The sequence below is a fragment of the Scylla paramamosain genome, chromosome 11, assembly GCF_035594125.1.
Source record: "Scylla paramamosain isolate STU-SP2022 chromosome 11, ASM3559412v1, whole genome shotgun sequence".
Classification (NCBI taxonomy): Eukaryota; Metazoa; Arthropoda; class Malacostraca; order Decapoda; family Portunidae; genus Scylla; species Scylla paramamosain.
The window spans coordinates 26190214-26204351 of NC_087161.1; the positions used below are offsets into that span (position 1 = coordinate 26190214).

The following is a 14138-nucleotide window of genomic DNA, read 5'->3' on the forward strand; positions in this document are numbered from 1 at the left end:
AGTATATATTACACAGGCAAATTATGGATACTTTCCTCTTCTAAATTTATCACCATCTGCATTTAACCCTTTCACCAGAAGCAATGCATGAAATCTTTCTAAACATATATAGGAAAGCAAAGAATGAAAAGACTGGAGGTGGCTCTAAAACAAAAATAAAAACATCTCAGAGCGATTAGTAATAACGGAAAGATGTACCATATAGCAATCAAATGATTAAGATGAGTGAGCTATAATGGATGAGAGGGAATTACTAGTATCTTATCAGAATATAAATATCAAATAGAAAATAATAATGAAAAGAAACATTAATTGATAGTCTTCTCATGAGCAAGATAAAGAGGAAATAGTAATAAGTCTTGCAAATATTTTGTGACGTAACTGATCTCTTCATATTGAAGCATGTGGATATGATAATGCGCAATAAAAATTAAGAGAGAAAAAAATACTTGATTGCTGAACCATATCAACGGTCTCTCATCATAATCACACAAAATGTTTTGATTTTTTTCCAGTAATGAAAATACGCTTTTCGAGGTAGAAAAAAATAGTTCAGGAAAAAGGCAACAGAAAAAAAAGCAGCGCGCGGAATATTATTGGAACCCCAGAGACCGCTGGAGGGAGGAGCACGTGCACACGCAGACGTACTTCAGCTGTAACTGTGAAAATTCCTCCTTTCCCCTCCGTTGATGACTCGTGAGTATCATTCTTTGTGTAATTAAGACTGTCTGCATTGCTGTGAATGTGAGAGGAGGCTGCGTGAGGTGTGTGAAGGAGTGAACTGAACAGCAGGGCTGGCGGCGGCAGCTGCGGGGGAGCCAGGGAAGGGCTGGTGAGGACGCCATGTTTTGGGAGGCCCTCTCAACTTCATATTTCCCGGGTGTGTGGCCTATTTCGCAGTGATCCAGAGTCGTCTTATAGTGTAGTTGAGAGGCACAGAGGCAGAATAGTTGTTGATGTGCTGGTTGTATTATTGTCTGCAACATTAAGGAGGTTTTTCGCTGTTGAAAAGACCGGGAGGGTACGTCTCGCATGGGGCATCGGCTCACAGGTTCGTTATTTTACGTAACCCTCATGTTATTTTGTTTTGATTACTCGTTTTCCAGATCATAAATATCCGATGCTAGGTTTTGAGTGCAGTGATGGGGCGTAACGATGCCATTATGCTGTAGTTTTAATGGAAATTGATGATGCATGAGGGTTGGCGCCGCGCGGTAAGGGGGGTTGGGGGTGAGGAGCCAGCCGCCCCTCCTGCTCTCTGCCGCCTGCTGCCTAGCGCGGGCTGCTGGGTGGCGGTGCTGGGCGTGTTTGGGAATAACAGTTGCCTGGACTATACCTTACCTGCGTGGAAAGTGGCCTTCCCTGTAATATATTGGTTAATGTTACGCAATGTGATTTGTTTCTTAGCCGGCCGGCCCTTGTAATTCTTGTTACGGGATGCAGCTGACAGGACCACAAAATTGAAGCTTGTATTTAATGTATTTATGTTTTTGTATTAGTATATTGCTGTTTATTCCCCATTGTTATGCTTAGTCAGTTATGTACAGCACTTGCCCTTGTGTGTTGGACTCTGAATGAATGTGAAATAAGTCATGAAGGTAGAATCAAGGAGTTTTGTTTGTTTTATTAAGAGAAAATATATTGTTCAATGTAAGCAGTGGCTGATCACCACACTCCTCTCCCCCTTCAGAGTGAGCTGCAGCAGAGATGGCTCGGGTGTACGTTGGAGGGCTGCATTACAATTGCAGGGAGCGTGACCTTGAAAGGTTCTTCAAGCGTTACGGCCGCCTGCGTGACTGCCTCATCAAGAATGGATATGGCTTTGTGGTGAGTGCTTTACTTTTTCGTAGGATTACATTTTACTGATTGTCTAAATTGTACAACATGTGGAACATATCCTAGTTCAATTAATGGATACCTAAGTCCTGGGTTTAATTATTGTGTGGATTTCGGTAAGACTGGTGCAAGGACAGGGTTAGAATGGTTTGAGAAGATAGTATAAGGATCAAGAAACCTGTCAGATTTCATCCTCAGTATGGATACAGTAAATACTGCAGTATTCAATGATTACTGGCAAAGGCTAGCCAGTGATTTAACATTTTCACGTGTTCTTTACCCTGCAGGAATTTGAAGAGGAGCGCGATGCAGATGATGCTGTGTATGAAATGAATGGACGTGAGCTGCTGGGAGAAAGGTGAGCTTAAAGCTTGACGTTTTCTTAACTTATCACTGCTTTCAGTGATAAGTTTAATATTTTTGTCTTTGGCTACTTTTCTGATACTATAGTGCTTGATCATGCAGTTAAATATACTGCTGTTTTCCTAAAATTGCAGTATAACATTAAGATAAGGTTTTGGACAAAATTTATTGCCATTCTTGGAGTGGCAACTGTACCAGTGTTCAATTTTAAGATAGGAAAGATTCTGAAGGGTTATTGATAAACTATTATGTTTTTGTAATTGCTTGACTTTACAGCACCTTTCAATCAATTTCATTTTCCTGAAAGTAGGTAGTGTGGTGAGGAGGAAACATTCAAGCAGAAGAGTGTTTGTTGTTCTCTGCATAGCAGTCATTATATCTTGTGCCAGCATCACACAAGTACCACTTAACATGATTAACATACACTTGTTAATTTATTGATGACAGTTACATAAATCTGGCAAGATGTGCTAAAAAAAATGGTGCTGAAACTATTTTATCAGAGTGGAGCTTTACTGTTATATTACCAAGTGCTCTTTCTTTCTTGCAGGGTGACGGTGGAGCATGCACGAGGTCTTCCCAGGAGGGGAGGATATGGAGGCTATGGGAGAGACCGCGACAGAGACCGCAGACCAGCCTGGCTTGACAGGTAGGACATTGATCTATCTCGGGTGCTTTGATACAACTTAAGTCGTGATCAAGGGTTTGGGGATTTGTTCATTACCTGCCATTATGTTGCATTTCATTATTTCTATAATTTTAAGTACTGTTTTCTTAAGTTAATATCTAAAGAATGCAAGGCCTTCTCACATGAATGTTTTTTGGAGGTACAGATTATATGATTTGAAGATTGATGAAGCTCCTTATTCCATATATGAAAATGTAGAATAACTATTCTGTCAACTTATTTTAAACAGGAATAAATTGTGGATTTTGTGTTCTGTCCTTTGTTACAGTTCATATAAGGTGAAGAAAGGCAGGGATGGGACTTTGTATTCATCTAAATCGAGAGAGATTTTATTGCTTCTTGAATGATGTTTTTGCAGTAGTGTATGTTTTATGGTCGAGAAGTTGGAAAGTCTTGCTGTAGTGAAACAAACTGTAAAAATATATGCTGGGTACTGTGGACCAAGAGTTAATGAAAGGGATTGCCTGAGTGTGAAGATGAAAAGCTTCCTTGGGGTTGGTTGTACTCAGCAGGATAGGGACAGGCAGGTTGCATTAGTTTGCCCATATGGACTAAGAAGAACTGAATTGGGATTTGCAGAAGAAAATTAGTAAATGACAGTAGTAATAATAATGTCTGAAGTGGAATTGTAATGCAGCTTGTTGGCCTGTTAATTGTTGTCAGAAGCTTGAAATCTTGAATATGGATCCCACCACTTCATTGAAGAACTTCATTGTTCAGTTTTTGTTGTTTCTGGATCTCTCTCTCTCTCTCTCTCTCTCTCTCTCTCTCTCTCTCTCTCTCTCTCTCTCTCTCTCTCTCTCTCTCTCTCTCTCTCTCTCTCTCTCTCTCTCTCTCTCTCTCTCTCTCTCTCTCTCTCTCTCTCTCTCTCTCTCTGCATTATTGGGTATGATTTTGCTTTTAAAGGATGCAGTAAGCTGGATATAATTTTTTTTCTTTTTGTCATGGAGAAATAAGAGACACCATGGGAAAGCTTTTTATTTGCCTTGTCTTTTTTTAATATTCAGCCAGATAGGTTTTTAGCACAGAGAATGGTACTATCACGCATTTTTCTCATGCTGGTCTTCTCTTACTAGTGAGACTATTTTTGGGCCAGAAATGACATGTTCATATGTTCTATTCTATTGTTAGTGTTACCTGTAGAAGGAGAATTATTTTTGAGCTTCCAGAGATTCTGGATAGGGAACCCCAATTCAGTTCAACAGCATCACCATTCTCCATAAAATGCATATTCACATGGGAAGACCTTGTGTTCTTTAGACCTTGAAATAAATGCTAATGTACCTGAAAACTAAATATTGTGATATTTTCATCCGTAAAAGTAAATTTCCATGATCTAGAATCACTCTCATATGGGCAATTCCGTGAAATTTTGGACACGGTGTTGACAAATTTTAAATTCTTCAGGGGACCATTTGATGTCTGGGTCATATTGTTAGTTTGGACTGTCGTGTATATTTGTGCTTTTCTTGGCTATCCATGACTTTTCTGGAATGTGATCATTCCTACTGGACCATGGTGAAATTTATTTTTATGTTGAGAACAAAATGTTATTTACCAATTTAACTAAAAGCAATCAAGAATGACATATAGTGGGAGACCTATGTTAAATCAGATCTCTAATCCTGTTTATCAATCACCATATTCACTCTCAGCGGGGCCCGGGGCCACCCTGCTCTCGGCCATGTAAAGTGAGTAATGCTGAGGTCATGTTTTTTGTATCCCTGTTCACTGGGACTTTTTTGTTTTTATGTTTTTTGATACTGTTAGTACTCAGTATGCTCTCCTTTCTTGAGTCTGGACCCCCCACCCTATGCACTATGGGAAATGGGGTTTATTTTGCTTTAATTAACATAGACCACTTACTAAAGAAGGCCAGTGTAGGAAAGGGATAGTTGTTGAAGTAGCAGCATTGGGCATGTACACATATCCAGATTGCCTCCTCAGCCAGAACCCCATCAGTCCTACATCTTGTGTGCAGTGTGCAGGTTGTCTTGACTGAGCCACCTCCTAAACTTGCTCAACTTCCTGCAGGCAGTTTGAATGTCGAGTCTGATGGGTTCAACAGACGCTCATCTTGTAGACATTGAAACATTTTCAGGAAGTTGGCAGACTCGCCAACCAAACCTGTATCACACTGCATTTTTCAAGTATGCTGGACCCAAAGGTCTAATAACTAGGTATTAGAGCAATGATGACACCACACAGAATGCAACACCACACCCTTGTGACGGAGGTGTTGGGGACATCATAACCCCAAAACATGTGCCACTTCAGTCCTTAATATATTTTACTTACAACAGCATGAAGTGACATGCCTGAAATTTACCATCCTTGTAGTCATTGGTTATCGTATATTAAAGGATTAGATCTTGGATTTTAGGAGAAATTATTACATAACCTTATGTGGTCCAGACTTCTCCCCTAATAGTAATGTTTGATCAGAAACAGTCAAATCCACCAGGTCAAATGTAAAGCTATTAATTAAATTCAGTCTTACGAGTCAGATAAGTAACATTGGAATTGCCCATATAAAGATTAAGTTTTCATTTAACAGTAATAGTGACCCTGAGGCCAGAATAGTTTTAAATTAACTTAAAGATTAATATTAAAAAATATATTAGGTAGCAAGTTGTATTTAAGTCAAGGAAGTGAAATGAGCAGCAATTAGTAAAATTAAGCACATAAATGTAATGTTCTTCTTTAGTCTACATCAGTGTGACCATTATATTAGTGATGTGTGTGTGCACTATTCACCTTGGAGCTATCAGTTAAAGCACAGTGATAATGACTTAGTGTTACTTTGCATGTTAACAAGTAAATTGGTATCTAATCCACTCATTGAAAACAGTCCAGACTGCTGAGATAAATTAAACTGGTGGCACACATGAGGCAGGCATAGACACTTAGGCTGTAAGTTGAAAGTAAAAGGCACCATCTCATGAATGAGGTATGTTTCCAAAAGGATGCATTTTAGTTAACATGCACATATTTAACATTTAGTTTTTAAATTTTCAACTTTATTAATTTAAAGGGAATACAATTTCACTCACTATCTAACCCATCACATCTGCTAGAATGCATTATTATTGGAAACCACCTTAGGTGATGGGGCTTTTAAGCGAATAATGACTGATGCACCGATTTACCCCCAGGTACGGCCCACCCACCCGCACACCATACAGAGTCATTGTGGAGAACCTCTCCTCCCGCATCAGCTGGCAGGTGGGTCCCAAGAGAATGTTCCTGCTTCCTTTTCTCATTAGAGCATCCTATCCCTTCCTCCCACTCCAGCCCCACAATGAAAGGGCTGGGCCGGCCACTGTAGTGACGAGAAGAGCAACCCTAAACCCATCACCCCTCCCTCCTTATCACCTACACTTCCTCCCTCCTACATTTTCTTGTACACAGTTTCAAGTCTAACAGGCTTGTCGATGAGGCGTGTTGTGATGGTAGAGGGGAGCCCTCACGTAGTGACTTTCAGGGGACGTTTGGTGTGCGGTAGGTGTGTCACCGTGCCGGACCGGAAGGAGCTCCACCCGTTTTTCTCTGGCTGCCGGGACCTTGGTTCCTGCTGCGAGAGGCTGCCTGGTCATTTGGGGTCATCCTTGCCTCCTTGGTCTAGGGGCTGACCAGCTAATCCCTAGTGGCTCAGAGTGTGATGTACATTATTAGGGTGCTTCAGATGGTTTCCAGAGCCTGCACTCTGATGTCTCAGTTAGGTTCTTGCAACACCAAGGGACCTTGAGCCTTAGTCATTATTATTTATAGCATAGCTTTTTCTGAACTAAACTCAAAGTAAATATTTTGGTAATCATCTAAATTATTTTTGAATTAAAGTGTTCACATAGATGCATTACATTTTAATGGCTTAATGTGTTTGGTGTCTAGGGAAGAGGCGTGTGTTGCTTAGGCATGGACCATCATTCATTATTATTGTGTATATGTGTACATACATTTGTGTGTAACCAAAATACTGATGACAGTATTTAAAGAATTCGCTTCTGAATTCTTTGCCTTCTGGTCCCCAAATATCTAAGTTCTTGTGTATTTTAAATTCCAATGTACCATGATAGCTCAAGCCAAACCCTTTATTTTTATGTGAATTATAAAAAAAATATTTTTATAGCCGTCTTACATATCATTCCCGTTTGTTTGCTGTGAAAAACAATAGAACTTGCTTTTTGTAGATTCTGAAAGTGTTATGAGTTGTCAGCTCATGGAGAACCTCATGTTTTGTGTTTTAGTAGAAGATTAAATATGTAGCATATTTCAGTGCAATATATTTACTCTTACTTGAACCACAGAACCGTTTATACTGTGTGATGCTAGCTCTGTTTGACTTTAATATTACACTGATAGGCTGCTGGGTAATTGAAACGACTTGTGCAGAAACTAATAACCTCATCACATTTTATAATATCTTCTATTTCCAATTAATGGAATTTGGGGGACTAGAAAGCATGGAATCCAATAGAGAAGTCAGCATTCAGCCTTGCAATGATGGTAGTTGATGCTCCCTATCTTGAGTTGTGTTGTCAAGGTGAGGCTGCATTTCCAGTAATTACTGTGATATGTCATGTGGATTCTAAAGGAGAGGATTGAGTGACTCCTATGAGTCTGGATTCCTTCCAGGTGAACACCCCTTGGTTACCTCAGTATGTGTTACCTGATGAATGTTGGTCCTCTGAGGTGTTGCCAGGGAAGATGAGTTCCTCTAGGCTCGTGTTATTCCAGTCCATGTTTTTTGATTGATCATCTCAAAGAACATTTTATTGAAAAGTTTGCTGTTTTGAGTGACGGCTGTTTCTGACAGTTATGAAAAATTGATTCCGAGTTGCGTCATTTTGCTGATAAAAGACCACAGGATGATTGGAAGTGCATTCTCGTGTGATAGCAGCTTAAGATCTATCTGACATTGATGATTAAAGGCTGTATGTACATGTTTATACAATAATAATGGCACTTCATAGGTGAAAGGTGTAGGATCCATTGGTGTGAAAGAGAGAGAGAGAGAAAGACAGATTGGGAGAGGAGACAGGTTTGAATGTTGAAAGCTGTAATGGAGGGGGCAGTGCAGATGATTGTGTGGTTCAGGATGGGAAGAAATAAGAAAAGGAGATTGGTGGTGGTTTATCAGGGCTCATAAACAAAAAATATTGACTGTGCCAGGTGCTCGCTCCATGTTAAAGTGTCCGCCTATGTTTTAAGATGGCCCCCCCCCAACACCCGGTGAGTGAGAAGTAGAGGTGGACGGGAGAGGCCGGGAGGTTACCAAGAGCACCCGGGCGTTGCCTACCCCTGCCGCGGGTCCCACACTGTCCTCCCACCCAGGGGGCGGCCCGTTCCACCCAGCCGGACCGAAGGGGCGGGACCCAGACCAATAATCTGCGTAGCATGAGTTACGCCCACATTGGGGTATAACTTCTTGCTGTTGCCTTTATATATATATGACTATACTATACATATACTTATCAGTGGTTTTGAGAAAGTCCCTTTTTTATTCATACATTTTCTTCTACTTGTTCTTCTGGCTTTGCCTTCACTTCCCTTGGTTACCTTCTTTTTTGTTTTTTATTTTTCATTTTTTTTTATTTATTTATTTTTTTTATTTTTTGTTTTGTTTTGTATGAATGCTTGCTCTAGTCCCGTGTCTGTAGCTCCTTGACACAGCCTCCCCTCAGTGTAATGCCAGGTACACCCATTCTCTAAGGGGCAAGGGAAGCATGTTGTGTGCTGGTGGCAGGGCATTCAGAGTACTTGTGGGGCCCAGGCCAGCCCCCTACCAACCCACCTCCCAGCCAGCAGCCAGCCAGCCGGCCAGCCAACCATCCAACCAGTCAACCAATCAACCAGTCAACTAGCCAGCCAGCCATCCAGCCAGTCAGGGCAGAGTAGGGGGGGATAAGCTGTGGCAGTGCATGATTGTCAGTCGATTACAACCACTGTTGCTACATACGCACGTGCACATTTACATACAGTGCAATGCACACACACACACACACATACACACACAGCATTTTTACATGATTAAATAATTCATTAAATTTACACTCCAAAATAAATACCATTACATACACACACACACACACACACACACACACACACACACACACACACACACACACACACACACACACACACACACACACACACACACACACACACACACACACACACACACACACACACATATATATTAGAACAAGAACCAAGTCTGATGTCTTTAGAATTACAAGAATCATCACTCAACATTGTTTGAAACACAGCTGTGCATATTGCAACAAAATATGTACCACACACATGTACACATACAGATACATTTTCACTTAGTTCAGCTAGTCAGACACTGCCTCATGTTGGCTTTTGGGAATGTGCAAGATTTAACTCGAGTGTCTTCCTCACAGGATCTCAAGGACTACATGCGTAAAGCTGGAGAGATCACATTTGCTGATGCCCACAAACACCGTCGCTATGAAGGGTAAGTGCCTATAGCTGTCTGTCATGTTTTATACTCCCATCACAAACCTGAAAAACTTGCTGATCTGAGCACTCACTTCCTTTTTCTTGTAAACTTTGGAACTCCCTGCCTGCTTCTCTCTTCCCTCCTTCCTATGACTTGAACTCTTTCAAGAGGGAGGTTTCAAGAGGCTTATTGTTCCAATCTTAGATTATCCTTTTGACCTTTCTTTTATGACTGGCATTTTTTTTCACACTTTTTGTTGTCCTTGCCAGTGCCTCTCTTACATAGAAGAAAAATGACATGGTGTTTCCTTGTCCCCTCAGAGTGGTTGAGTTTGCCACACGGTCAGACATGAAGCGAGCCATCGAGAAGCTGGACGACACAGAGCTGAATGGCCGCCGCATCCGCCTGGTGGAGGACCGACCCTCTCGCTCCAGGTCACGGTCACGGTCCAGGTCACGCCGTCGCTCCAGGACTCGTTCCAGGTCCCGTTCAAGGAGGTCAAGGTCCCGACGCTCACGTACCCGCTCCAGGTAAGAGTCTTGTTTCATCTTATCAGCTCTTTTCTAACTGACTGTCTTCAGCATATCTCTCAAAGCTGCAGTATTGGATCTCTTGCTCCTGCCCTTAGCTGGTGTCCATCTTACATAAAGGGAAAAAAAGGTGGGGAAAAAAAAAATGCACCCTCCAGGTTAAACTCTATTGCAGGAGCAGATCACGTTCCCGATCCAGGTACTCAAGATCACGGTCCAGGTCCAGGTCCAGGTCCAGGTCCAGGTCACGATCCAGGTCCAGGTCAAGGTCACGGTCTAGGTCCCGTTCCAGGTCGAGGTCACGAACTCCGTAAGTGTTTCCCTGAAGCTTTTGTCCTTGGTTTTTTTAACACCTTGGCTTTCCATTAAGGGAATGGTTATTAGGGTAAACTGTCACCTTGTTTGTTCATATAGCACTTATTAGTTCTCTTCAGTCCTCTTACTCAGACACTTTTCTCTTTTGATAAAGGGAATGTGGGGCAAAGTGTTTAGTAGAGAAATGAGCAAGCAGCCGAGGAGTAAGCCTGAAGTTTATTTCATAGTGCAAGTTATTGCATATTGGAGAAACTTGCCTCTTCTTCCACAGTGAGAACAGGAGGTCGCGGTCTGGTGATCGGCGGTCGCGTTCAGGGGATCGTCGGGGTGGCTCTCAGGAACCCACCAATAGCAATAGTAAGAACCAGGATCATGGTGGGGAGATGCAGAACCACCGTGCTGCATCCCCTCGTAGTCCCAAGTCGAGGTCCCGCTCCCCTGCCCACCGTGATGATGCTCGTGCTGAACCCATGGATGCTCACTCAAGATCCCCCTCCAGGTCTCCCCGGCCCCGAGACAGCCACTCTCGTTCCCCAACCCCACGAGAGAACGGCCGTGACCGCGCTGACGGATCACAGCAAGATGACGGGCAGAAGTAGGTGTCGGGGTAGCCATTAGTGTGGCCAGCAGGATTGAGTTACTGGATTTTTTTTATTTTTTATTTTATTTTATTTATTTATTTATTTATTTATTTTTTTCTCCCAGTAAGAATCGGGATTTTACCATGATAAAAGCTCACCATTTGTTATCATTTACTTATTTACATAGTAAGGATCTGTTAAGCTCTTAATTTACATTATCTGTAAGAATTTTTTTTTTTTTTTTTTTTTTTTATGTAAAAACATGTAGCACTCATTTATTAGTGTTCAAAATTCTTCTTTTAAGAATCTGGCTTACACAAACGATGCTTCTTCATTTTCAAGTTATGTGTGGAGATGAGTGCATCAGTGGTTGAGAAAAAATAATTTCCTAAGAAATGAGTGCAATGACTGACTGACCTAAACTGATAGTCACTGTATGCTATCACTCAATCAGGTATCAGTTGTGTGGGTCACATCAGCTTATGATAGAATACTTTGATCTACAAGATGTCAGCTGTGTGCTGAAGAATTTGATGTGATGAAAATGTACTGTTTCTTCTTAATATGCTGTTTTGGGAGGCCACACTTCACTTGCCTTTTTTATTTATTTATTTATTTATTTATTTATTTATTTATTATTTATTTTATTTATTTTTTTATTTGTTTATTTTTTATTTATTATTATTTATTATTATTTATTTATTTTTACTGACAGTGCTGCCTCGAGACTTCCCTAGAAACAGATGAAAGATGGGAGTATGAATATTATTTTTTATTCATTTTAAATTTTAAAGTATTTTCAGGGTCTCCAGAGTTATATGTTGACAATTAGTTTGGTATATAAAAAAATACTACTATATAGTACAAATGAATATCCTTTGTGAGTTTCTTTATGCTGCTAAAAGTTGTATTTTCCATGTTCTTATCAATATCAAAGCAGAGATTAAACAACTTCACTTCGCAGGTTGTCATACCTCAAAAAGCAACAAGTAATTCATAGCATAAAGCCTGGATTGGCATTAGGTGACTTGATATTTTGGCTTAATGAAATTGCTTTCTAGATGTACAACAAAATAGTTCTCTCCTACAAGGTATTCTTGATGTAGTACCTTTGGATAATATGGAAAACACTCATAAGTTGAAGTTGTGGGGCTGCTGTATTGTATCTTTTTGGGGAATATGGACATCTTAACTGTATGAATGACAAAATATCAAGTGAATGTTATTCTGAATTGCAATGGATTCTCTTGTGGCCATTTTGAATTTAATAAAACTTAGATGTTATGCTTATATTACAATCCAAAAGTATTGTTTATTTCCATTAAGTTGAGCAACAGATGTGTACTTTTGGGGTCATGGAAGGCGGTGAGTCTGTTTTGATAACGTAGGTAGGTACTTCATTACCTTTTTTTGATCTTGTTCACATTATGCCGCTTCATGGTATGTAGTATAATTATACAGTGCCTGCAATAAAAGTAAATTATCTAATTCACCAAAACCCACGTCTTATAAAACCTGTCATTAATGTTTGCATTATTTAAGTAAATAATAAAAGGAACTATCCAAGTGTTGAAACGGTTGGTGTGCCGATTCTCTCTCTCTCTCTCTCTCTCTCTCTCTCTGAGCTTAATATTTTGTAGCTTTGCTGATCACGTAATCACCAACTGACCATAATATTCATGCGTGTTTCATGGAATGCGTAGAAACTATACCTTGTGTAATTATCAGCCAGTACCTCTAATTTAATATGTTTTATTTAAGGAAGGACTGCACTATTGAAAAGACCAGTGCTAAGTGTAGCTAAAGAGTGGGAGGTAGTGAATAAAACTTCTAGAACTTGTGTTCAGGTAAGTGGGATGGTTATCTATGACACAAGGTGTCCTTGGTTATATTCATGAGGTGTAAGTTCAGTGAATGTTTAAGGTGGAGATAATACCGCACCAGTTGCTGATTTAGAGGAAAGCTGAGATTGAACTGATAGAGTAAAAAGGTATAGCAAGGATGGTGTGAAAAATACGATCCGAAGTGACGAGTTCCTTGAGGTTGATTGATACAAGTACTATCGTGTTTCTGCGAATTTCATAAGTATGTGAAGTTTACTGTGAATTGACAAGAAAGGTGACGAGAAGAAAAATACAGTTTCTACAAGAGAGCAGAGTACTGCATACATACCACTGCGTTGTACGGGAACTATTATTTAATGCTGGCTGATCAAGGGGGGAATAAGGATATACGAGGAATGGGGTTGAGTCAGATAATAAAGCAGAGCAGATTTGGGTACGTATGGATGTAAGATAACTTATTTAATTTGAGAAACGCATTGCCGGCGGTTTGTTCATACTAGCTCGGTTGTGAGGACAATGCAAGTCTATAGAGGCGCTCACGTGCAGTTGCTTTATTTTCTCAGTTACGCGATTCGAGCGAGAACCCCCCAGTCGCGGTTTCATGACTCGAGATGCATAGTAAATTACACGGGCTTGAACGGCAGCGTACCACACATCGCGGGAATCACCGCTGTCTGAAGGTAATGTGGCGTTTTGGTCTCTCTCTCTCTCTCTCTCTCTCTCTCTCTCTCTCTCCTGATGCTGTAGGAGGTGCTGCTGTCGCCTTTACGTGTGTGTGTGTGTGTGTGTGTCTGAAGGTGGGATAAATCTTCAGTCAAGGGTTTTGTCGGGATCAGATGTCGAAACTCTTGACTAAGATTACAAGAACAAGGGAATTATTTTATCTAATTTTATCTGAAGAGAATATCAATTGTAGCACAGTATGGCAATGGAGGTTTTAACCTTCATAAGTCCTTGTCAAACAACAAAAGTGCATTAGCTGCAACTTCTCATGAGAAAGCAGATGTGGTTAAAAGTTTTGGACTTGATAAAAATGAAGACACACTGCCTGTAGAAAGAACTCTGGGAGTTGAGTGGTGCATAGATCCCGACATATTTCAATTTAGAATACAACTGAAAGATGAGCCACTCGAGAGGCATTCTGTCAACAGTGAGCTATATGATCCATTAGGTCTAGTATCACTCAGAGTTGCCATTGCAAAGGCTACAATTCAAATCTACATCTATATTTGAGGGACAATTAAAGAAATAAGAATATGAATAAGAAATATATATATAAAAAATAGGAATAAGGGATGGGGGTTAAGAAATAAGAATTGAAATAAGATAGAAATGCGAAAAGTAAGACCTAGCTAGGATAAGGCTGAAAGACTGCGTTACTAATATCAGATCATGTACTGATAAATAAAAGGAGGAAATGAAAAGAATGTATATATATATATATATATATATATATATATATATATATATATATATATATATATATATATATATATATATATATATATATATATA

General features: G+C 40.2%; 1 protein-coding gene across 2 annotated transcripts; it reads left to right on the forward strand.

Moving 5' to 3' along the window:
• Nucleotides 1–537: 537 nt before the first annotated feature.
• LOC135105115 (serine/arginine-rich splicing factor 5-like) lies at nucleotides 538–12277 on the forward strand. Of its 2 annotated transcripts, XM_064013121.1 has the most exons (10): nucleotides 538–696; nucleotides 1691–1827; nucleotides 2124–2194; nucleotides 2750–2848; nucleotides 4543–4578; nucleotides 6043–6112; nucleotides 9295–9368; nucleotides 9674–9883; nucleotides 10059–10193; nucleotides 10470–12277. In XM_064013121.1, the coding sequence occupies exons 2-10, from the start codon at nucleotides 1708–1710 to the stop codon at nucleotides 10795–10797; spliced, it is 1143 nt and encodes a 380-aa protein (XP_063869191.1). In that variant the 5' UTR covers nucleotides 538–696; nucleotides 1691–1707; the 3' UTR covers nucleotides 10798–12277. The 2 variants fall into 2 exon arrangements, with proteins under 2 accessions (XP_063869191.1, XP_063869192.1); XM_064013122.1 differs by lacking the exon at nucleotides 4543–4578.
• The last annotated feature ends 1861 nt before the right edge of the window (nucleotides 12278–14138 follow it).

Coding starts and splice junctions, on each gene's coding strand:
- LOC135105115 (XM_064013121.1), top strand. CDS start 1,708: ATGGCTCGGGTGTACGTTGGAGGGCTGCATTACAATTGCAGGGAGCGT. Junction 4,579..6,042: donor CCTGCTCTCGGCCATGTAAA/GTGAGTAATGCT, acceptor ATTTACCCCCAG/GTACGGCCCACCCACCCGCA. Junction 10,194..10,469: donor AGGTCGAGGTCACGAACTCC/GTAAGTGTTTCC, acceptor CTTCTTCCACAG/TGAGAACAGGAGGTCGCGGT.